General features: G+C 54.5%; 1 protein-coding gene across 2 annotated transcripts in view; it reads left to right on the forward strand.

Moving 5' to 3' along the window:
• The window catches only part of UCK2 (uridine-cytidine kinase 2), a 46201-nt gene extending 32038 nt beyond the window's left edge, over positions 1 to 14163 (forward strand). Inside the window, exons 2-7 of one of the 2 annotated variants that reach the window (XM_033093483.1) lie at positions 4200 to 4359; positions 5332 to 5428; positions 6133 to 6275; positions 11020 to 11117; positions 12984 to 13032; positions 13582 to 13992. In XM_033093483.1, coding sequence (XP_032949374.1) covers positions 4200 to 4359; positions 5332 to 5428; positions 6133 to 6275; positions 11020 to 11117; positions 12984 to 13032; positions 13582 to 13721 — 687 coding nt within the window. In that variant the 3' untranslated portion in view covers positions 13722 to 13992. Of the gene's footprint in view, positions 1 to 4126; positions 4360 to 5331; positions 5429 to 6132; positions 6276 to 11019; positions 11118 to 12983; positions 13033 to 13581 lie in introns of both variants that reach the window. The other variant, XM_033093484.1, reaches the window with a different exon arrangement.
• Positions 14164 to 21714: the final 7551 nt, after the last annotated feature.

Genomic DNA, 21714 nt, shown 5'->3' on the forward strand with positions numbered 1-21714 from the left:
TCAGAGACCGTTTTCTCCCAAAGAACCAATGGCAGGGGATCAGAAGTGACTTGTCTTACTCTTTTCCTAGTGAAACATTAATCAGAAAAATTAACTTCTAAGGAAGCGTGACAAGTCTGTGCTTTGCAGGACCCACTGGGGGCAAATTTCAGAGCCTCGTGGAGACGGTCTGCGGTTGGCCTACACCAGTGTTGGCAGGGTCCTGTGGCTCTTGGGAAGGCGTGTCCATCCCCTTCTGGTGGCGTGGCGAGGCAAGGTGGCCCGCATACTGGTTAAGAGCACATGCTCAGCCGCTTTCTAGCTGAGTGATGCCGGGCCACGTCATGTAGTCTTACCCCTCTGTAACCCCGTTTCCTGGTGCATAGAACGGGCATCGTAAGAACAGCCACTTTCAGAGTTCGTTTGCGGATGAAATCACGTGGTGTGCCTCAAGTCCTCGGAACAGTCTCTGGCACGTAGTGTGTCCTCTGTGGCGGCCATAGCTCCTTACCTCTCACTTGACTCTGAACCAGTTTATTTCATGAGTAGGTGCTCTTTGAGGGGGTTTCTCTGTGAGTGCTCATGACTCTACAGAGAGCAGAGCCAAACGTGTAAGTGATCGAACCCAGAAGTGAGTGTTGCAAATGTCTTTCCTGCAAATAGCACTTCACAAGACTGACAGGTCACCGGAAAGCCCTGGGAACGTGTTTATGTTGCTGTCGATCCACCCGAATTTTTCTCATGCCGCCTGACAGCTGGGTCTCTCGCAGCCGGACGGCACCATCATGCTGAGTGGGGATGAGAACCCAGAGCTTCTGTTGTGGGAGTTTGTCATCCAGCACTTTTTATAATCTGGGTCCCCCCAGGTCTGCTTCCTCTACGGAGAGCTTGGCCTGCAGCCCAAACAAACAAGGTGCCGAAAGGTAGGGAAGACGCTGGCTTCTGCTCTGACACCGCAGGGTAGGTACATAGAGGCGGGAAGTGGCAGAGAGGTGCCCAGTGGTCTGGGGACACTTGTCCGGGGAAATGCTTCTGACCGCCACCTTTTAAAACTCACATGGAAATGACGGGGCTGATGAGGTCCTGGGGCACCTGTGAGGAATAAGACAGCCTCTTGGCCCAGGAGTGAGGGTTACCCCAGCTTCACGATAACGTGTACGCTAAAGTGTACCGGGCGTGTGGGTGTCGACATCAGTATTAGGATAATTTCAGTCGAAAGTGACAGAAAATCTCCAATAACAGGGTTTGAACAAGATAATTTATCTCGCTCTCATTCCCCTCTCAGTTCTGTGATGATTTGAGTCTCGGGCTTCCTTCTTTAGCCACTTCGCTCCCCTTCGTGAGCTAGTATGACACTGCAAAGTGGCTGCTTGAGCTCCAGCCATCAAGTCTTCATCCCAGCCAACCTATTCTTTAAGGAAATTCCAGGAGTTGCCACTTCACACTGCTGCTTGTCTAAGTGGCCAGAACTCAGGACGGTCACAGTGAGCTGCAAGGGAGCTGGGAAATGTAGTCATGTGCCCCGCTAAAAGTCAGGGACCGAGATTTGGGTACGCAACTAGCTGTCTCTGCCCAAGTATGTTATGTGCTTTAGGATGGAATCAAGGTTGTTGCTAAAAATGAGCAAGGCAAACTGTATCTTTGTGATTCCAGGTCTGAAGAAAACAGGAGGACTGATGGAGGAATTCAGACATTTCCTGTGATAATCTTAACACACACTTGCGTGAGCCCACTAGGTGCCAAACTCTGCCAGGCTCTGGGCATAAAAGCTGGTCCGTGTGCTCCAATAGCTATAGGTTACTAGATAGACCTGTGGCTGCTTTTTGGTATCTAAGAATCTGTTACTACAGAGCAATTTAGTGAATTTCAGATTTAGATCTTATTCATTCATTCATTCATTCATTCATTCGTGTGTGGGGGGGCGGTGGCAATTGTATCATAGCTAGGAGAATCCACTTAGCAATGCATGGTTTCTGGGGCCGTCTGTGACCCCAAGACTGGATGCCAGGCTGTCCCCAGGGAAGCACTGAGGGACACCGTCAGCTGATTTGATTGGGAATCGCGTCAGCAGGTTCGAGCTTTGCTGTCTCACCCAGGACAAATGACTGGCGTTTTGGTTTTCTTGTGCCTGCAAATTAGAGCATCTGAGCTGTGTGGGGAGCACTCCCTATCCCCAAAGGAGTGATGTCATGTCGGGGCCACCATCTCAGCGTGTGGTGTGTCCCCTCGTAATGACAGTGGCAGGGAAAGAGCAACTGTCCACAGCAATTGAGGTGACTTGTGCACAGCCTGAGTGAGGGGACTAGGTGGGGTCTTCCTGCCTGAAGAGGCCGCGCGGCTGGCCTTCCTGCTCTGTTAGCCCTGGGTGGCGAGTTCTGACAGTCCACAACCCACCCCGAAGGGTGGGAGGCAGTGACGCGTCAGTGCCTCACCTGGCTCTGGCGGCTGTTTCTAAGCCCCGGGCTGTGTGGTTTTCTTCCCTCTGTTCTGATTCGGAAACAGCTCACTCAGAGTGGGACCTACGACTTGGTGGGGTCCTGACGTGTTGGGCAGCGTGGCCCTTGGCCTGTCCTCTGCTGTGACGTTGCCCCTTCTCCTGGGGACATGCGCAGCCCGAAACCCTCCCGGGGACTGAGTTTCGCTGCCCCGAGCTCTCCAGCCAGGGCTCTGTCAGGTGAGGAGAAGACCTTATATTAATTTTTGCTCCAAAAGACGCATTAGCGGTGATTGTCCGGCTAGGTCTTATTTTCGGGGAAACACGGTAGTACCTGGAGGAAACTGCCCATTCAGTTGTGGACTCGTTGTTATAATAACCATTATTTTTAATTGTGGTGAAATCTACGTAGCATAAAATCGACGCTCCTCACCACATTTAAGTGTACGTTTCAGGAGTGTTACTGTACATTCACGTTGTTGGGCTGCGGTCCCTAGAACTTCTTCATCATGTGGGACTGAAATGGTCTCCGTTAAATGCTTCTCCATCACCCTGTCCCCTGAGCTGTGGCAGGCTCCATTCTACTTTTCATTTCTACGAATTGTGGCTACTCTAGGGACCTCATGTAAGTGGGGTCGCCTGGTATTTGTCTCTTTGTGATGACGATTGGGTTAGTCTTCGCCCTTGTAGCAATCGCTCCCTCTCCCATGTTAGCGCTCTTGAAGCTCGTGACGGCCGGCACAAGCCCCGGTTATTTATGAATTATTTATTTCCTCTCTTAAGGGGACAGGACACCTTGAAGCTCCATTTCATCCTTTTGATGGAGGGCACCTTCGGGGGAAAAGGGAAGTGAAAGTGAAGGCGACATAACAGGAGGGTGTTAAGTAAGGAAAAGACCTTTCACCAGAGGCAGCAGAGTGGACCCTCTAAGTGCTTCCTCCCGAGTTTTTGAAAATTCAAACCTACGCATGAGCGGACAGCAGAGTATCATGCGCCTGGTGCCCCGATCCAACAGTTACCTAGATTTTGGGGGGCTCATTTTAAACAAAGCCTGTAGGCTTGAGTGCGTTTGTAAATGGCTTCCCCAGGCTTAGCCGGGATCCCTGAAGTTGTAGGTATTGGAGGCGTTTGTATCCTGCGTCACTGCAGGCTGAGAAGGGGGGCACATGTCTGTGCACGGGCTGCCGGGCTGCCCGTGAGGGGGAACGGCCCAGGGCTGTGGGCTCAGCAGAGGGTCCGACAGAAGTGAGGTGAAAGCCACGGCCTCCTGCTACCCGGCTGGACCACGTGCTGTGGGTGCTGATTCTGCTGGTATGAAGCTGTGCGGGGCCCGCGCGACGTCTCGTGGACGCCCGGTCACTGCCTGACCTGGAGCCCTTTGGTCCATCAGCCGTGGACGCCCGGTCACTGCCTGACCTGGAGCCCTTTGGTCCATCAGCAAGCACGTTGCTAACGGCCCTTCTTTCCACTTTCTGCTGCCTTTTGTGTGTCTACGCTAGGACACGAGCAGTGAAGAAAAACTCTGTGGCGCCTTGTATTGTGGCTTTGGGAAAGGCTGTGTGGGAGAGAAGGCAGACGGGACTGCTCCCCCTTCACTGCGACACCTGAGAGGGGCAGGTTGTTGTAGGAAGGGGACCCCAGACCCCCCCCAGCGAGCGTGCCCCACCCCTCAGCCTCTCGTCCATTGTGCCAGACGGACTCTTCCTCCCAAAGGCCTTTCTCAAGCAGACCTGCACCTGCCCAGGGACGGGACCGCCCGTCACCCGCGGCTCTCCTCTCCCCACAGTCCTCCGTCTGTGCGAAGATCGTGCAGCTGCTGGGGCAGAACGAGGTGGATTACCGCCAGAAGCAGGTGGTCATCCTGAGCCAGGACAGCTTCTACCGCGTGCTCACTGCGGAGCAGAAGGCCAAGGCTCTGAAGGGCCAGTTCAACTTCGATCACCCGGGTGAGTGTGCGTGCGTGCGTGTGCGTGTGCATATGTGTGTGCGTGCGTGCATGTATGTGTGTGCATGTGCGTGTGTGTGCGTGTGTGTATGTGTGTGCATGCGTGTGTGTGTGTGTGCATGCGTGCTCATTCGCGTGCGTTCGCATGGATGTGCGTGTGCGTGTGTGGGTCGATCGGGGAGCGCTTCACCTGTTTCCCATCTGTGAGACGCAGGGCTGGGTGGCGCCTCGCAGGGCTCTGCTGGGGCTTATACGGAGGAAGGGGCTTTGCCACACGCCACGCAGTGCTGGGCTCCTTACATACTGATGGAATCTGTCCCGCCCAAGGGTGACTCTCTCCCTCCATGTCAGCCTGTCCCTGGAGATGGGCCCGACCCTGGGGGGACCACACACAGTGGTTCTCCCGCCCCCGCTGCTCTGAGGCAGCCTGTGTCACACGGTCCCCTGCCCTCTCGCACGTGCATGGACGTGGCCTGTGTATTCAGCTCACTGACGGGCAGAGGGAGCTGGAGGGTCCAGGGTGGCTGCTCAAATGATGGTGGCCCTGATGGTCCCAGCTCAGCACACTGCCCCTTTGGTGGGGGGTGTTCTTAGAACTGTCAGAATCGGAGCCCGTGGGCACGGTGCTGCAGCAACCCCCCCAGGCAGGAGTAGCTTTCCAGGCTGACATGTGCATGTTCCCAGGGCAGCAGCTGAACTTAGAGGGAGGAGAGAGCAGTCGGAGGCCAGGGAAGGAATGTCAAGGGGGAGGAAAAGAGACCCACTTGTCAGAGCTCATCATACATTCTGGGACACAGAATTTGCATTCTGCTTGGCGTAGAAATCTATCTAGCTTTTTTGGCAGGGGGGCAGATACGCTTCTCTAGGGTATGATATATGACGTGTGAAATACAGGTCTGTAGGGAATCCCTGGGCATGATCACAGAACTCATTGCAAAAGGAAGAAACGTTGTAACACCTTGATTTCCTTCAGACGCCTTTGACAATGAGCTCATCTTCAAAACTCTCAAAGAAATCACCGAAGGGAAAACGGTCCAGATTCCCGTGTACGACTTTGTCTCGCATTCCCGGTAAGCGAGATGCCGTCGCTCCCCACACTGTCCCCATGTCTCGGACTCCTGGCCTCTGTGACCCCGTCCGTGCCCACGGCAGCCTGTGTGGGAGGGACAGTGGTGGCAGCGCGCTCCGCGGTGTGCGGGGGTCGGGCCGTCTGTCTGGACGTTGTCATTAGCTCTGAAGGGGAAGGTTCGTGAGGGGTCCTGCTTCTCTGACCAGGAAGAGGACCCCGGGCCGCGTCAGGCTGTGGTGAAGCTTTCCATGCAGGTGTTTCCTCCTCTTCTGAAACTTTCTTCCGCCCCTCCCTTCCTCCGTCCCTTCGTCCCTCCTTCCAGGACTGGGGGGCGGGTTGAGGTCGTTGGGAGGAACCCGAGCTGAAGGTACGTGGAGGCCAGACCTGAGAGAGTTCCTGCCGACGCCTTCGGAGGGAAGAAGAAAGCATGCCTGCTTTGCTCTGTCTCTGTTCTGCATTCAACAGCAGGTTTTTATTCCAAGGAGAAAGACGTCTGTCTTGTTTCTCACTTATGGCGGAAGCTCCCAAGAACTGGTCAAGGGGACCTTTGCCCCAGCTGTCAGCGCCCTTTGCGGGGTCTCCAGGGGGCGTCTGCGGGCTCTGTCAGGCTGTGTTCGCCCTGTGTTGAGTCTGGGGGGGACCCCCAAGTCCCCGCCCCTAGGTCCCCCTGCCTGTTCGGCCCGTCACCTGCCCTGTGCTTTGCAGGAAGGAGGAGTCGGTCACTGTGTACCCTGCAGACGTGGTGCTATTCGAAGGGATCCTGGCCTTCTACTCACAGGAGTTGCGAGACCTGTTCCACATGAAGCTGTTTGTGGACACGGACGCGGACACCCGGCTGTCCCGCAGAGGTGCGTGTGCAAAGCCTCCTGGGGCCATCGGTGGCCTGTCATAGGCCCCTGCCCTCCCTGAGTGTCACGCCCAGGCCTTCCCTGAGGTGGCCTGTGGCCGCATGGCCCAGCCCAGGGGACGTCCTGCCACCCACATGTTTGGTCGCAGTTGAGAAGGGTTTAGTCACTCGCTGTTGTGGGTAATGAGAGGCTTGCAAGGTCAGAGAGAGGAAGTAAGACATTTACGTTCCGGTTTCGCCGGGAAAAAGTCTGCTGAAATGCTCAGTTCCTTGTGGTGTTCCCACAGGCGTCACCGCCAGTCAAGAGGGGAACTAACTGTGGGACACCTGGGGCCAGGGACATCCTGTGCCTGCAGCGCTGGGGCCCCCGTCCTGCCAGGCTGCTTCTCTAGCCCTTTATTTTCCAGAAAGCTCTCTGGAGGTTTGGGTACTCTGTCCCACCAGCTCTGGAGCAAAGTGGCCTGTTCCCTCTGTGGCCTTACTGAGCGTGGCCAGGGGCACTGTCCACACAGCTGCTTATGGGCAGGAGCTGAGCCTGGATTTCACCCTGGAGGGCGTACAGCCGAGAGCCCAGGAGGAAGGGGGTCAGGACGTGGACGCGGTGGGGTGATGACATGGGCAAGCCGCAGAGGTACACAGTACACGTGCACACACCTGCATGCGCACGTGTGCATACACGGCTTGTTCCCAGAGGCAGGGGGCTGCACAGGAACCACTAGCAAGTTCTGTGGGGCAGGTTGTGGGAACTGAGGCTTCTAGCTGGTCCCGAGGGGGTTGGAGCAGGGCGGTGAGACGGCCTGAGCCCTCTGCTGGAAGGTGGTGCTGACAGCGGAAGTGGAAGTGAGACTGTAGCCGGGGCTGTTTGAGGCCTGTGTCGCTCACTCATCCGGACGTCACGCATCGCCATCGCTGTCTGGTGGGAGGGGGTGGAGAGTTGGGAGAGGGCGAGCAAAGGCCCAGCCAAGGCAGTAGGGTGGGGTGACCGAGGACAGGCATGAAAGGCGACAAAGCCTTTGCGTGGAGATACAGAAAATGACAAATTTGCACTTTATCCAATTCCATGCTCTCGTTGCATGAACTGTAAATGGAACCAGCAGAACATAGAGAAACAATGAGGCATGGGGGGGACTGCCCCAGGTCACGTGCCCTGACTTTGTCCTGGTTCAGCATTGAGCAGCTGGTGACGCCCGGCCTGGTACCGTCACTTGTGCCAGGAGAGGAAAGCGTGATGCAAGACATTGTCCAGTCACGTTTGTGTGGTGGCCGCGTCCTTGGAAATCAAGTCAGTCTTGGCCTCTCGTACAAACAGATACTCCTGGTGTGGATCAAACAGAAAACCCTCCCTCCCTTGCTTGTACTGGATCCTTCCGTGAAATGGGAAAGATGAGGAGACGGTGGCCTCTCTGGGGGTTTCTTGGGGTCAGCTCTGCGGCGCCCTCCTTCCTGGATGCCCCCTGGGCAGGCACTGCTTTGTCCTCTCAGATCTGCTGTCTTCTCATGCCTCCCACTGGGGAGTCAGTTTCCTAGTGGACTTGTGGGACTTTCCCACATGCTGTCCTTGCAGGACAAGGATCATGCCTGGCATGTGCTTTGTGAGGTGGGGGTGGGGGTGCCTGGTACAGGAGGGGTGGCCAGTCAGGAGCAGCTGGTGGGCAGAACATTCCAGAGCCTTGAGTTACCCATCTGTGTGTCCCACCCTCCCGGGCATGTGACCCTCGCAATGCACGCTGACCCTGTGGGAGGGTCTTTGAGTCACGCAGCCCTGGAGAATCGTGCCTCCCTCCTGTGGGGACAGAAGAGCTGAGATGGGGACTGGGACCGCGGACGGACAGCTGCTTGCTCTCCTGCCCAGTTCACAGGGTCCTCACAATCGGTTCTTCACTCGAGTGACACGTTTCCTCAATTAAAGTGTAACATGGATTCGGTTAACCACCGAGGAACTGTATGTATTCTGGGTCCTTCCAAATTGTGTCCGTGGCTTTGGCGGAGCCGACGAGCAGCAGTGGGCTTGGAAGGGCTGAAGTGGACGCCACGCAGGAAGGTGGGCGGTCGTGGCGTGAGCTGCGTCCGAGAAGGCCCGTCCTGCCCACAGTTGTGCCAGGGCATAGTGGTGGTCAGGGCCCGGCTTTGAATCCCCGGAGTTTTTGCTTTGTGCCTTGTTCTGACTAGAGCCCAGGAGCAGGACCTTTCAGTGCCAGGGACTGGCTGCCCTGGCTTGGGGATCCCGGCCTGTTTAAGGTGACAGCTTGACAGAAGGATCCTGGGGAGAGGATGTGGGCAGTGCCTTTTGATTTTGAATGTCCCTAATGTCTGGGCAACATCCTGACCCAGTTCCTGTTTCCTTGAGTCTTCCTGTCTTCCCTGGGTCTCCCTCTCCCCTGTCTCCCCGTGTGTGTGCGCGCGCGCGCACATGTTCGCATGCGTGCACCACTTGCCATCCCCCACCTTTCCAGCTGCCCTGCGAGCTCCCTGCTCCCAGCTGGGCCTGACCTGATTACCTGAGGTCAGGGTGCCTGCCCCTCCAGTGCTCTGCTCCAACCGGGAGCTGTCCGTCTCCTGAAGCTTCCTCAGGTTCTGCTGTCACCGTAATCAAAGACATTCAGGCTCACTGAACGCCTACTGTGTGCTGGCCACGTGCTGAACGCCTACTATGTGCTTTGTGCATGAGTCCTAAGTGACCGCTGTATGAGGAGGGTGCTGTGACTGTTTTATAGTGTAGGAAAGCGAGGGTCACAGGGGTGTCGTCAGTGGGGTCAGGTTTCAAATCCGGGTCAGTTCTGCCCCCCAGTGCTCCAGATGGTGGAGCAGGAAAAGCGGCTTTTCAGGTTCCAGGGCAGACTTGGGTGACCCACCTTGGGTGACCCACCTGCACCTGCTGCTTTCTCCCTGGCCGGTTCCTCCTTCAGACTTGACAGGTAGGGATGTCAGGCCTGTCAGATCCAGGGGGCTGCAAGACTGGGCTGAGGGCAGTGCGAGAGCCACGTGAACTTGTGTGCACGCATGTGTGCGCACGTGGGCAGGACGGAGGTTCCTGCGGGCTGACGCCGTCAGCAGTCGTGGGAAAAGCGCATCTTGCGAGCCAGTCCCAGCATCAGGCCTTCGCAGGCTTTGAGTGGGGCCTGCCTGGGGGGGACGGGCGTGTTTGTTTTATCCCGGCTCTGATAGCCTTTTGGTCTGGCTTCCTTTTTTGTTTGGACTTTATCCGGGACGGACGTGTGAAGAACTGGCGGCCGCGCTGCTGTGCCGGCTGCGTGCCAGAGCTCCGAGCCAGTGGCGTTGAGCCGTCCCTGCGGGGTGGCCAGGGTGGCTGGAGCACGGCCTGTGTGGAGATGCCTGAGGACACAGGCCATTTCCCAGCTGGGGACGGCACCGCTCTGGTCTGGGCGTGCAGTCAGAGCGGTGGCGAGACAAGCCCTGAGGGCCAGGGACCAACCAAGCGATTCATCGCCAGGGCTCACGTGGGAAAAGCTCTTTGAAAACTGAGTTCCTGGCGGGACATCGGGCGGTAGCAGAGCTCCCTGCTCTGGAATGCGGACTTCCTGCCGCTGCTCCAGCCAGCTGGCCTCACAGGCAGGCTGCCAGCCGGGATCACAGCCCGACACCCTCCCTCTGTCCTGGCCCTGCCCGCTCATGCGTGCCCGTGTGCATGCGTACGTGGGGACGGAATGAGTCAGAGACGTGGCGTTCCAGAAATCCAGTCCCAAGCACTCCCTGTTACAGGAAATTTCATCCTACGCTTGAGTGTGGAACCTGAGAAATGGTTGAGAGGCACCAACAGGCCATTGCAAATAATTGGAGACGGAAATGATGGCCTTTTGGGGTGGGGATGAAAGATTGCACAGCTCCTGGCCCTGAGATTTAAAGTGACACCTCTAGGGGTCGGGCTGTTTTGATTGAGAATCACCTTAGAAACTTAACTATGTTTGGGGGAAACGGAGGTTCAGGGAGGTTAGTGTACCCCGTGGCAGAAGCAGGGCTCCAGTCCCTTAGACGGACGGACCCTTTTCCATTTTTGACAGAAGATTCTATTTAAACACGTGTTTGAAAGTCCTTGAGTAAGACTGCCCAGGAGGAAGAAGGTGAGTTTGGGTCAACCCGGGCTGCTTTGCAGCTGCAGCCCACCGGTTCACCATGGTTTTCTCGTCTTGCACTAAGTGGTTTTGTCTGCAAACCTCATTGCATGAGCTAAGCAGGGATGGCTGACCACAGCTGGACCTCTGCCTGCCTTCCACCCCCTCTGTAGGGCCTGGAGTGTGGGTGGGAGCTGGGCGTGACGAGGAGGGCACATCGGAGGGTCTCTGGGCGGCACACAGGTAAGTAAATGCCGGGGACAGGATCCAGGTGGACGCGGGAAAAAGTCCTTGGCCCACGCCCCCGCCCCGCCAAGCCCCACCACTTCTCTGGGCCAAGTCCACTCCTGGCACAAGCTGTCCAGGCCGGGGCTGTCCTGCTCTGCTTAGTGTGCACACTGAAATTGATGTGGGTCAAATGCTGCTTGAACCGAGAAGCCCGTCGGCCTTGGCTGGGTGGCCTTTGCCTCAGCACTGTGTCGTGGCCGAATTTGTCTGTTGCAAGACATAAAAAATGCGACTCGTTTTCCCTGAAGCTCCTGCTGCTACTGACCTGCTCTTGGTCGAGCCAGGAAGCCGGCGTTGAGCCCCCAAGAGGCATCGCGGCGCCCGCGTGAGTCTGGTGTGTTGGCTCCTGCACCGTTTTCTTGATTCTTGTTTTTGCTTCTCTTACAGTATTAAGGGACATCAGCGAAAGAGGGCGGGACCTCGAGCAGATTTTATCTCAGTACATTACATTCGTCAAGCCTGCCTTTGAGGAATTCTGCTTGCCAGTGAGTTGCTTTCTTGGTCTGTTTGTTTGTTGTTGAACTTGGAATTTAAAGTTCAGTCTTACACACAAAGGTATATACTGTGTTTCCCCGAAAATAAGACCGAACTGAAAAATAAGCCCCAGCATGATTTTTCAGGATAACATCCCCTGGACATAAGCGCTAATGCATCTTTTAGAGCAAAAATTAATATAAGACCCGGCCTTATTTTGGGGGAAACCCGGTAAGTTGAGGATCTCCCCAGAGGGAGGCCTCACTGCTCTCTGAGTGACCCCCTGTCCTGAAGTCCCAGGGGAGGACAGCCTCTGGCGCTTTGTCCTGCTGGGTTTTCCCTCTGACTCTCCTCTGCCCTCCAGCCGGGCCTGCTGGGAGCTTGTCTGCCACATCGTGTCCCATCTCATTTGGGAAGGGGGCCGTACTGCCTCCCTGGCAGCTGGGAACTCTAGCGAGGTGGCTCTCAGAGAATGGAGGTTGGGGCCGGGGGGTGCTCAGTTTTCAGCCAGGAAACACCCTCAGCCTTCTGGGGAAGACACAGAAATGCATGTCGAGACTGCTGGGGACCAGAGGTGTCGGGGGAGCAGGTGTGGTAGAGGCAGGGAAGTCTTGCACTCAGGAGGCTTCTACCCCATGTTGACCAAGCCTCAGTCTAACTCCTGAAGGATTTCTAATTAAGCTCTGAGAGGGGGAGAGGGTGGGGCTTAGCCTGCTTTGGGTGCTATTCTGGGGAGATGGGGGCCTGTGAGCCCACTGAGAAGAGGTGCAGAGTGAGGCCAAGTCAGGCATTTATTTCTCTGCTCCTCACCATTCTTTCTCTCTTCTTTCCTAGAGAAATCTGATCCCAAACCGTCCTTGTTTCTTTTTAGTCCGTCAGTATGTTTTGCGTCCAAGCAGACTTGACTTTTGTTTCAGAGTTAGGCAGGCTCTGAGTCAGCCTGGGTAACCTGGAGGGCTGGGTTACAGAATTAGGTTTCTGGGAAGAGGGCAGAGGCGGCCAAGCAGCCGTGGAATTCCAGCCATCCGTCCCTCTGTCTGAGGGCCTCCTCTGCTCTTTTTCACGTAATCACAAGAACACAAAGTACATTTATTGCTGGACACACGTTGGAGTTCACGAGCAGTTTTCTGCCGTTCAGCTTAGCTGTAACGGAGCGCAGAGCTCTGCACAGTGTTTCCTGGGTGTTTCTGCTTGTTCCCGCTGTCCCGTCACCCTGCTCTGGGATGGTCAGGTCAACTCATATAAGCCGGGGACTTGGAGCTGGTCATTGTCTGCCTGCATCAGGCTGGGTTTGGGCCCTGACGTCAGGTCAGGTGCCGACATTCTCCAGACAGTGTGTATGTGGTTTTCCCCACGCTTCCATTATACACCCAGACACAGTTACTTGTAAAGTGGTCCACAGAATCTCAGTAAATTAAAAAAAGGAAAAAAAAAAAAAAGGGTTGTGTTCATTGTGGCCCTTACAAAAGATCATGTCGTAACGGAGTCCGTGGAAATGGTCTTCAAGGGGGATGGCTTTTTCCAGGTTGACCCTTGTGCTGGACAGACCCTAGGCAGAAGGTGAATGAGGCCTCCCCTGTCACGTGTGGGGTTTAGTCATTCCAACTCTTCCTCGTGGTAAAGAGGCAAGTACAGCTTTGGTTTCAAAAACCATGTTCTCCACGCAGGTTGTAAACTAAAACAGCATTGAACGTTCAAGAGAACTCACGAAAAGGCTGATTTATTAGAATTTAGGTAAAGGGGATGAAAAATACAATGTCAGAAGCCTCAAGCTGCCGCCCTCTGGGATGGGTAGATCCCAGGTCTCCCTTGGAGAGGGGCCTGGGCCGATTGCCCTCAGAACCCCCTTAACGCATTGCAAATGTCTTTTCCCACAGACAAAGAAATATGCGGATGTGATAATTCCTAGAGGTGTAGACAACCTAGGTGAGTCCTCACGGGGTGGCACCCCAACAGCACGGGATGTCTCCCCATTTTTGGTGACGTGAACCTTAACCATTGCTTGAGGTATATGATCCGTTTCTAATGCTAAGAAGAGGGTCCCCCATCTTAGAGGATCTTTGGAGGAGAGGGCCTTCCGAAGGGACGGGGGCAGGGAGGCTCCCCTCTGGAAGGGTCACAGCGCAGTGACGGTGTCAGAGTGAAGGCCGGTCCTCACGTCGTCAGGGTTTGGCTGACAGCTTTCCCACAGTCGTGACTGATCACCCCCGATCAGAAGCCTGTTCTCTAAGGGCATCTATGTCCTGGGCGTTGCCTGTCTTCCTCTAAGAACCCTCCTGGGCTGGAGGTCACGCTAGCCCCGTGGGAGGCTCGGGAGGTTGCGTGACCCGCCCCCACGGGGCAGAGGCGGAGCCAGTTACCGGGAACGGTGTTTAGCCGCCGGCTCCCGTCCCCTCTTCCCGCAGACACGCGGCCGTGCGTGGGCGCCCAGCCCTCCCGGGCGCGTCCCTAACACTGCGGGTCCCTGTCCCACAGTGGCCATCAACCTCATCGTGCAGCATATCCAGGACATCCTGAATGGAGGACTCTCCAAACGGCAGCCCAACGGGTATCTCAATGGCTACACCCCCGCGCGCAAGAGACAGGCGTCGGAGTCCAGCAGCCGGCCGCACTGACCCGGCCCCTGCAGACCCCGGCGGCGCGCTGCAGGAGACAGGAGGCTCTGTTCCCCCCTGTACATATGGTTTCCTAGGACACTGCTTATTTAAGAAAACACCGTGGAGATGAAATGCCTCTGATTTTGTTTTTTTCTTGTACTTCGGAGCGGTAAAATGCAACAAAACTTGACCCTGAGCTTAGGTGACAAACTGTGCCAACAACTACTGGTGATGCCTAATTATGACGCCAAAATGTAACCAGTTATAAATACATGCGCACATACATATACATACATATATATATAAAAGGATCTATTTTTGTGTAACTGTACAAATACTGTAAAGCCGTTTGCTGTAAGGGTTTTGCAGGAGGGCCTGCACTGAAGTTTGGGGACTGGAGCTGGCGTTTGTCCGAGGGGAAGGTGCCCCCCTGTGTTCCAGGTGGGTAGGCCCGAGGCATCGGTGGGGGTGGGGGTGGGGGTGGGGGTGAGGGTGAAGCAGGCTCGAGTCTCACGCGCTGCGTGCCTGCGGGAACACACCTTTTGGAGCTGGAGCTTACTGATAGGTCGGTGAGAGATGCTCTCTTCTTTTTTCGTTGAGTTGAAATTAGGCAGCACCTCAACTGAAAAATCAAACTCAGGGAAGAGGCTAGTAGGGAGAGAAGTCTTCTGCGTTCTCCCTACGCCCGCCCCTGGCTGCCCCTGTGGCAGCCCCGCGACTCCTTCCTCACTCACCCGCTTCTCGGTCTCTCCAGAGCCAGCGCTGCCCGTCTGCTTCCCCGGCAGGGGTGTGGAGGGGTTGCTTCCTGGTGGGATGGGGAAGGCGGGAGAAGTGCCGGTTGTCGGGTCTGAAGACACGCGGGTCCCCCTGCCTCCCAGGGACGTCGCGGAAAGGATTCCTCAGGCTTTTTCCCGGATGGTGGAGTGCACAGTGGCCCCTTGCAGTCCTAGCTTGGGTGAGGGCTTCTTCTGGCAGGAGGGACAGCTGACAGCCCCTCACAGGGTGGCAACAGAGCTCTGCCCATGTAAGGAGCGGGAGCTTGTGTCCCTTAAGACGGGATTTGCAGTCAGCCGAGGATGGTACCCGCCTTTCAGCAGGATTGTCACAGACCCGCCAAGTTACCTGTTGGCAGCACTGCCATGTGGTGTGGCAGAGGCGGGGCATGGACAGGTGGGAAGAGGAGATAACGGCACTGACGACATACGCTGGAGTCGTAGCGTGAAAACGTGGGGTGGAGAATTCCAGTGTTCCCCAGGACTCCCTCTTGGTACAAACTTCCTTCTTTGGAAGAAGCACAGATTCCTGAAGCTTCTTGGTGGAGCAGGTGGGGGACCCGGCGAGGCCGAGGAGGTCCGGTTAGAGTCCTGAAGCCTCCGCTGTTAACTGCCCGGCCCAGAGCCCTTTCACGTCAGTGTCGACCATCTCAGGCCCTCAGCTGCTCCCGTGCCTGCCCTGCCCGAAGCATTTTGGGGCATCCTGCCCCTTGCATTGCTCTTGTAGCCCATTGGACACATTACTTGAGTTGTCCCCTTAGACTCAGCACCATCCAGTTTGATTCCCCTTCTGTGGACTCAGGTGGACTCTAACTCTGCTTTGCTCTTTTAAAAAGTCAAACCTAGTCCCCCACAGAGCTTTGCCATCCCCAAGACATTGGGGAGAGCGTGCCGCGGTCGCCTGGTTGGGGCACAGGAAGGCCCGCGGGGCCTGCTCGCAAGACCGGTATTTACCAGGATGGAGGGTTCTGGAGTGTGTGTTTCAGAATCAGCAGTATCTTCCTAGTCATGCCTTGTACGGTGCTGAGATGAAGGGTGGAGGGCAGGCCTGGGTCGGGGTCCCCTCACCATGGTGGGGCCCGTGTCTCTGTCTGGGAGAGCCGTGGCCTGTCAGTACAGCACGCTCAACTTTACTTGAAGCTCCCAGGTGCCAAACCATTTAGTGCCTTGGCTGTCTGTCCCACTGCCTTGGAAGACGGGGTCTTCCCATCTCTGAGCCTTGACTCACCTACCTGGCCGCCTCCACCTACCTGTGGTGTGGGGACCCAGCCTCAGTGTCTCCGAGCAGCCTCGTCCCAGCTGGGAAGCAGCACAAGGGCCAAGCCATCACCAGTTGTTGGTGGCGTGGCTGGGGGCCCTGGGCTGCACTCATGGGACATTGCTGAGAGACGAGTCCCTGGTTCTGTGACACCCTGTCTGGGCGAGGAAGGGACGGACGGGAAGCTCGGCCCGCTGGTGAGCCCAGCATCTAGCTGAGTATGTGAACTTGAGCTTTCTGAAGGACAAACGTTGGCCTTGGTATTTTAAGAGCCACGGGATCTCTGATGCCACCGGAGAATCTCCAGGCCGGAGACCCTGACCCGAGTCTGGGGAGGAGGCCCCGGGGTGGTGTTGGCTGTGTGTTTGTGGGACTCTCAGCTTCAGCCCCTCACGGTGCTCACTTCTCCCACCTGCCCCACCCCCGGTATTGTCCCTAGACCAGGTGATTAGGAAACACACCTCGAAGCTTCGCGTGGTGCCAAGGACTGGCCCCACACGTCTTTGTGCTCATGGGACCTGGAGGAGCAGAGAGATGGGAGTCTGTAGAAGGAGGACGCAGGTGTTGTGACATCATGTCCTTCGATTTGGAGAAGCTGGGGGGGGGCCCTCGTGGGGGGGGGCCCTCGAGGCGAGATCTCCGGACAGGCTGAGGGAAGGCGGCAGGGAACTTCTCCTGTTCACCCTTTAGAAGCCACGGTTCCTGCAACCCCCGCTCTGGTCCAGGTTGCCCAGCGGCCATGGCTCACTGGCTTCTTGCCGCTCTCGGGCTCAGCTTGGAACCTTGTCTCAGTGCCCAGGGGGTTGCCAGTCTCAGGCCACTGGGTCAGGCGTATACACTCCTCAGAGCAGGTGAGAAGCAGGAGGAGCTGGAGCCCAGGTGGGCTGTGTGTCCCCTGTGCTGGGTGGGGCCAGCGGGGACAGGTCCTGTGCTACATAGACTGGACTCCGCCATCCTGCCCTTCACTGCAGGAGAAACGTGTCAGACGAGAGGACAGGCTGGGACTCTGGGCTGCGTCACGCCCAAAGCCCCATCTGATCTGTCGCTGGGCCTCTGCTGCCTCCCGGGCAGGTGGCTGGTGTGACGGCAGACTCCGCACGCTCCTCCCTCAGGAACCGGGCGGGCAGCTAACGACTTAGGCCTTTTTTCCTTCCCGATGCTTGCTCTTCCACCTTTCCTTTCTACCGCCCTGCCTTTATTGTTCATAGTAACAAAAATGACCACATACTATGTACTTGGCTGTAAATAAAGACTGAACCAAAATGACCAGCACGTGCTTTCCTTGTGGTGCTTGGGCGGGTGGAGCGGGGGTCCAGGGGTGATGGGACGGCAGGCAAATGGCTGCGGCTCAGCCTGGCAGTCCTGGGCTGGACCCCGGTGAGATGGGGTCATGGGGGCATTTCTCTTCCACCGTGGAAATCTGGGCTGTGGCTTCTGGAGGCTTCTGTTCCCCAGACGTCTGGCTCCGAGCTCCCGCTGATGTCACCCAGTTCAGGCAGGGTCCTCCCCTGACGGCCTTCGCTGGGCCAGGTATCACCCGTCCTCAACTTCCACAATCAAAACCAAAATAAAACCTTCAAGAAAACTTGGGGATGGGTGCAGGATAGTTCACAGTGTGACAATACGCACGACCTCGAGCTGAACGTACACACGCATAATCATTCTGAAGGAATAATTTAATTGGTACCCACATATCAATCCATGCAGATAGTCACCTGCTCCCTGTTTTTAAAAGACCTAGGTCACCCGCCACCGAGGATTTTAAAATAAGTGGCTTCTGTGCCCTGAGCAGCACCCCCGCCCCCGCCATATCCCCGCCTTTCTCAGCTTTCACCCCTTCACCCACTGCCTCCCAGACACCAAATGACCCTCGTTAAAGAGCAGGGCCAGTGTTCTTTCCAGCCACTGGTTCCCCCGACAGACGCAAACCTATCAAGGAACTAAGCAGATCCGAAGGAACTTCATCTGAGAGGGTCCACCCTCAGAAGGCTGCTGAGGTGCTCCCCCAAGGGCTGGTATCGGGTATGACTGTCGTCTTCAGACAGACGATGACGTCAGTCACCGAGTAAGTGGCTTGCGTGGTTCACACAGGAGGTGGTGTGCAGGCCGGTTTCGCTGTGATCGTGTCCTATTTGCATTGCTTTCACATCTGTCCTCTGGGCCACCTGTGACCTCTGGAGCTGGAGGCTTTGCTTGGGACACAGCTCATTGCTCAGAACGTCACTTCTGCTCCCTTTCGTTGGGGGTCAAGGTACAGGCCAGTGAGTCCCTTGGGCGATTTTGCTTTGTCCTCCCACCCTCAGTGACCACGTCCTCCAAGCCAACCTGCCCCACACAAGGAGACGCCCACCGGACTGGTGCTGCGTTAATCAAAGCATCTATCGGCTCAGATTGCAAGGACCTTGGCAGAACCTGCTTGAAGGTTTGCTGGAGGGGACCTGGGATGTGGGAAAGTCCGCTTTGAGCGGATGGGACCAGAGAGGTGGGTGTCTCGCGTCATCTGGTGCTGGGGGTGTTTCGATTTCTGTGGTAAAGCAGAGTTGAAACAGAAAGTTTTCTAAAACCCAGAAGGAAGTTACCCCACGTGCTAAATCTTGGGGTATGCCTGTACATATGCTTATATATATATATATATATATATATATATATATATACACACACACACACACATGTATATATTTTAAAATAAATTATGCATTAAAGTAACATAAAATAGCCAAGTGATTCAATTTGACTAGGACTAAACGCAGACATGTATTCTCCATTAAATGGGTGGAGACGAGGGCGGGAGAACATGAACTCGGGCCTCACACACACATTTTTCACGCATTTCCCTTTTGTACTGAGGATTTGTTCGGACTTCATCAGTGGTCCTAAGGTGTGTGGCTTAGAATGAAAATGGCCTGGGGTCCAGGGCAGTGTTGGCGGAGTGTGGACTGTCCCAGGCCAGCAGGGCCTCACTCACGTGCCATGCTGGGGTTTTATGCCCCAAAGCCCAGGATTCTCTCCTGGGAAGTAATTACAATTACAGGTACGTCAAGATTCCTCCATCACTGTCCTTTCTTTTCAGTTGCTAAAATTTCCAACTTTCACGGTAATACTCACATCGGCCTTTTCCAGCCATCAGTACACTTTCACGCTGCTTCCTTTGGTCCTTAAAACAGTCCTGCAAAGTATGGAAGAAATGCAGTTGCCCCATTCTTACCGAAAAGGGAATGGATTGAACCCAAAACTGCTGGAAAGTGGGAGGGGTTCGTGGTGAGGTTGTGGCGCGTGTCTGCCATCTAGTGGTGGGTTCGGGTCTCAACAGGCGGGTTGCAGGACTAATCTAATGCATTTGCTTGGCTAGCAGGGTTTCTAGGATCATTGTCAGATGCCCCCAGAAGTCTAACTGCTGATGTGATTTCTATTTTTCTTTTCCTGAAAAATCTTTATTAAAGCCTTTGCTTGGGCAGATAGGGGCTGACCCTCCTTCTCATTTCCTCTATTGCTACAATCGATTGCAGTGGTTCCCCTAGCTGCCCATCCTAGTCATGGGGGCTTGCAAAAGACACGAGTGGGGCGAATTCCTGAGCATTCTGATGCTGGAGATCTAGGGAGAGAACGTGTTATAACAAAGTGTAAGGTGCATCAGGTGCACAGGTGGGGGTGGAAACCCAGGGCCGTGGGTATCAGTCACACAGTGCTTTTCACTGCACTGTGGGGTCCATTTCTCCTAGATATGTTGTCTGTGCTGTTGAAGGCTCTTTCCTGCCTGAAACTTACTCCCATGTAGTTTATATTGTTTGCTGCTATTAGAAACAGGCTTTTTAAAAATTCCAACTTCCAAGTGTTTGTTGCTAGCACATAGGAATACAATTGGTTTTTGTACACCAGTCTTTCCTTGCAGGCTGGCTAAACTCACTTATTAGTGTTAATATTATTTTTTGAGTGGTTTCAGGAGGGAGCAGAGATAAAACAGTAGTTCAATCTCTTGTGTTTAACCAGAAGATTCTGCGATTTCTCTATCTACTTTTATCATCTCTACAGGCTTGGAAATCACACATTATATTTTTTCTTACTTTAGTGATTATCTTTTAAAATGAACATGCATGCATACTTGACAAAAATCTCTAACCCCCTCCCCCAAAAATATAAGGACTTCAGAAAGCTTTGACTGATTGTCACGCGGGGTGTCATGCGGGGTCTCTGCTCCCGCTCCCCACATAAGAACGCAGGACATGGTGAGGTCAAACAGGAACACCCACGGGGCCATAGGTAGGGCAGTCACACCACTATACTCTCACTGGCCGCTGGGTTGGAGACACAGGAACCAGGAGCCACACTGTTCACAACCCTCACTGCACCGCTTGCAGACTCAGCCACCATCTTCTTGCTAGCCCCCAATTTTTCTGCTAGCGTAGCCACGGCAGTTATATTCATGGCCAATGGCTCACTGGTTACAGCTGACGGCCAACTAGCCACAGCTGATGGCCATCCAATCACAGTTGATGGCCATTTACTACCTGAGCCAGCACCTTTCTATGTGAGGCCGAGAGCCTGGAAACTGCTTTTTGGGGCTCTGTCCCCACACTGATCACACTATTCATCTTAATGTGTTAGAGTTGCTGAGTATTTTTGGTCCACCTGGTTCTTGTTTTTTAATTGTTGTTTTTTAAAATCATTATTGTTTTGTGTGGTCAGTGATCGTTTAGATTCACCCAGCATTTTACTGAGGCCTTTGTTCACTATTTAATTTCACTTTGTTCTTTGTTCTGGCTTCAGTTTTCTTCCTAAAGCACATCCCTTACTGGCTCTGTCACTGAGGGTGTTTGTGGCACAGTCTTTGTTGGAAAATGTCCTCTTTTACCCTCACTTTTGCACGATAATTTAGCTGTGTATTCTCTCAGCATTTTGAACTTTTTTTCTACTTTCTCCTTTTTTTTTTAATGAAGGCTTGTCTTTGTCTTTGATGTTCTGAATTTTGCCATGAAGTGCCGCGATGTGTATTTATTCTCAGTTATGCTACTTGTACTTCCTGATTGGCCAGGTCTGTGTGTTTCATCTATTCTGGAAGATCCATCGCTATTCTTTCTAATGCTGCCTCCTCACCTTTCTATTCTTTCCCTCTCACCCTCTAGATCTGTAGGTACATGTGTGCAGGACGCTTTCTTCTCTCCTTCATGTTACTTCCTCTCATTTTTTTTTAAAATCTTTTTAACTTCTCAAGGCTACGTTTTGGCAGAGTTTCCCTTATTGTCTCTTTAGCCATGTTTAGGCTGCTATCCAAAACTTATCCATCAAGTTTTTAATTTCATTGACTATATTTTCACCTTAAAAAAAACAAAAAAAACAACCAACAACGATTTCATCACATCACAGGTCTGCTTGCTAATTTTCTGAGTGTCATATGTTTCAAACAACCCTGTGGGCCACTGAAGATCAGGAAGCGTGACGCGAGCTTTCCTGGTGTCTTAATGTGCTGCAGCCTCGTCTTTGTCCACATATCCTGTGTTTAATAGTTGGCTGATCCCCTTATTTGACTTTGGTTATGGAGCCAGGCACTGTGTCAGCATGTGGTGCACACAGGGTTTTACAGAGCGTCGTAGATTCTGTGTCAGAGGGGCTCCTGACCAGAAGGCTGGGCTGTAGCCCAGGTGTGGCTGGGCCACCGGGCGTGGCGTGGGAAACTCAGTTCCACCTGTGAGCTGTTTGACTTAGGACTGCCCACTAGATGGCGGTAGGGAGCCACAGAAGAGTCAAGTCCCTCCTGGACCTTCAGAGCCGCTGGAGGAGACAGTCAGTCCAAAATACTGACCAATTACCGTGGGCCAGACACTGTGCCAAGCCCTCCTGGCCCCCAGGGACCTCAGAGATGTCCAGAGGACATTAATGTGTGGACACCATGCTCATACAGGCAGAATGACAAAGACGATGATTCTAGTTCATACAGGCAGAATGACAAAGACGGTGATTCTAGTTCCTCGACAGAGGGGCTCTC

This window comes from Rhinolophus ferrumequinum, chromosome 22 (genome assembly GCF_004115265.2).
Source record: "Rhinolophus ferrumequinum isolate MPI-CBG mRhiFer1 chromosome 22, mRhiFer1_v1.p, whole genome shotgun sequence".
Classification (NCBI taxonomy): Eukaryota; Metazoa; Chordata; class Mammalia; order Chiroptera; family Rhinolophidae; genus Rhinolophus; species Rhinolophus ferrumequinum.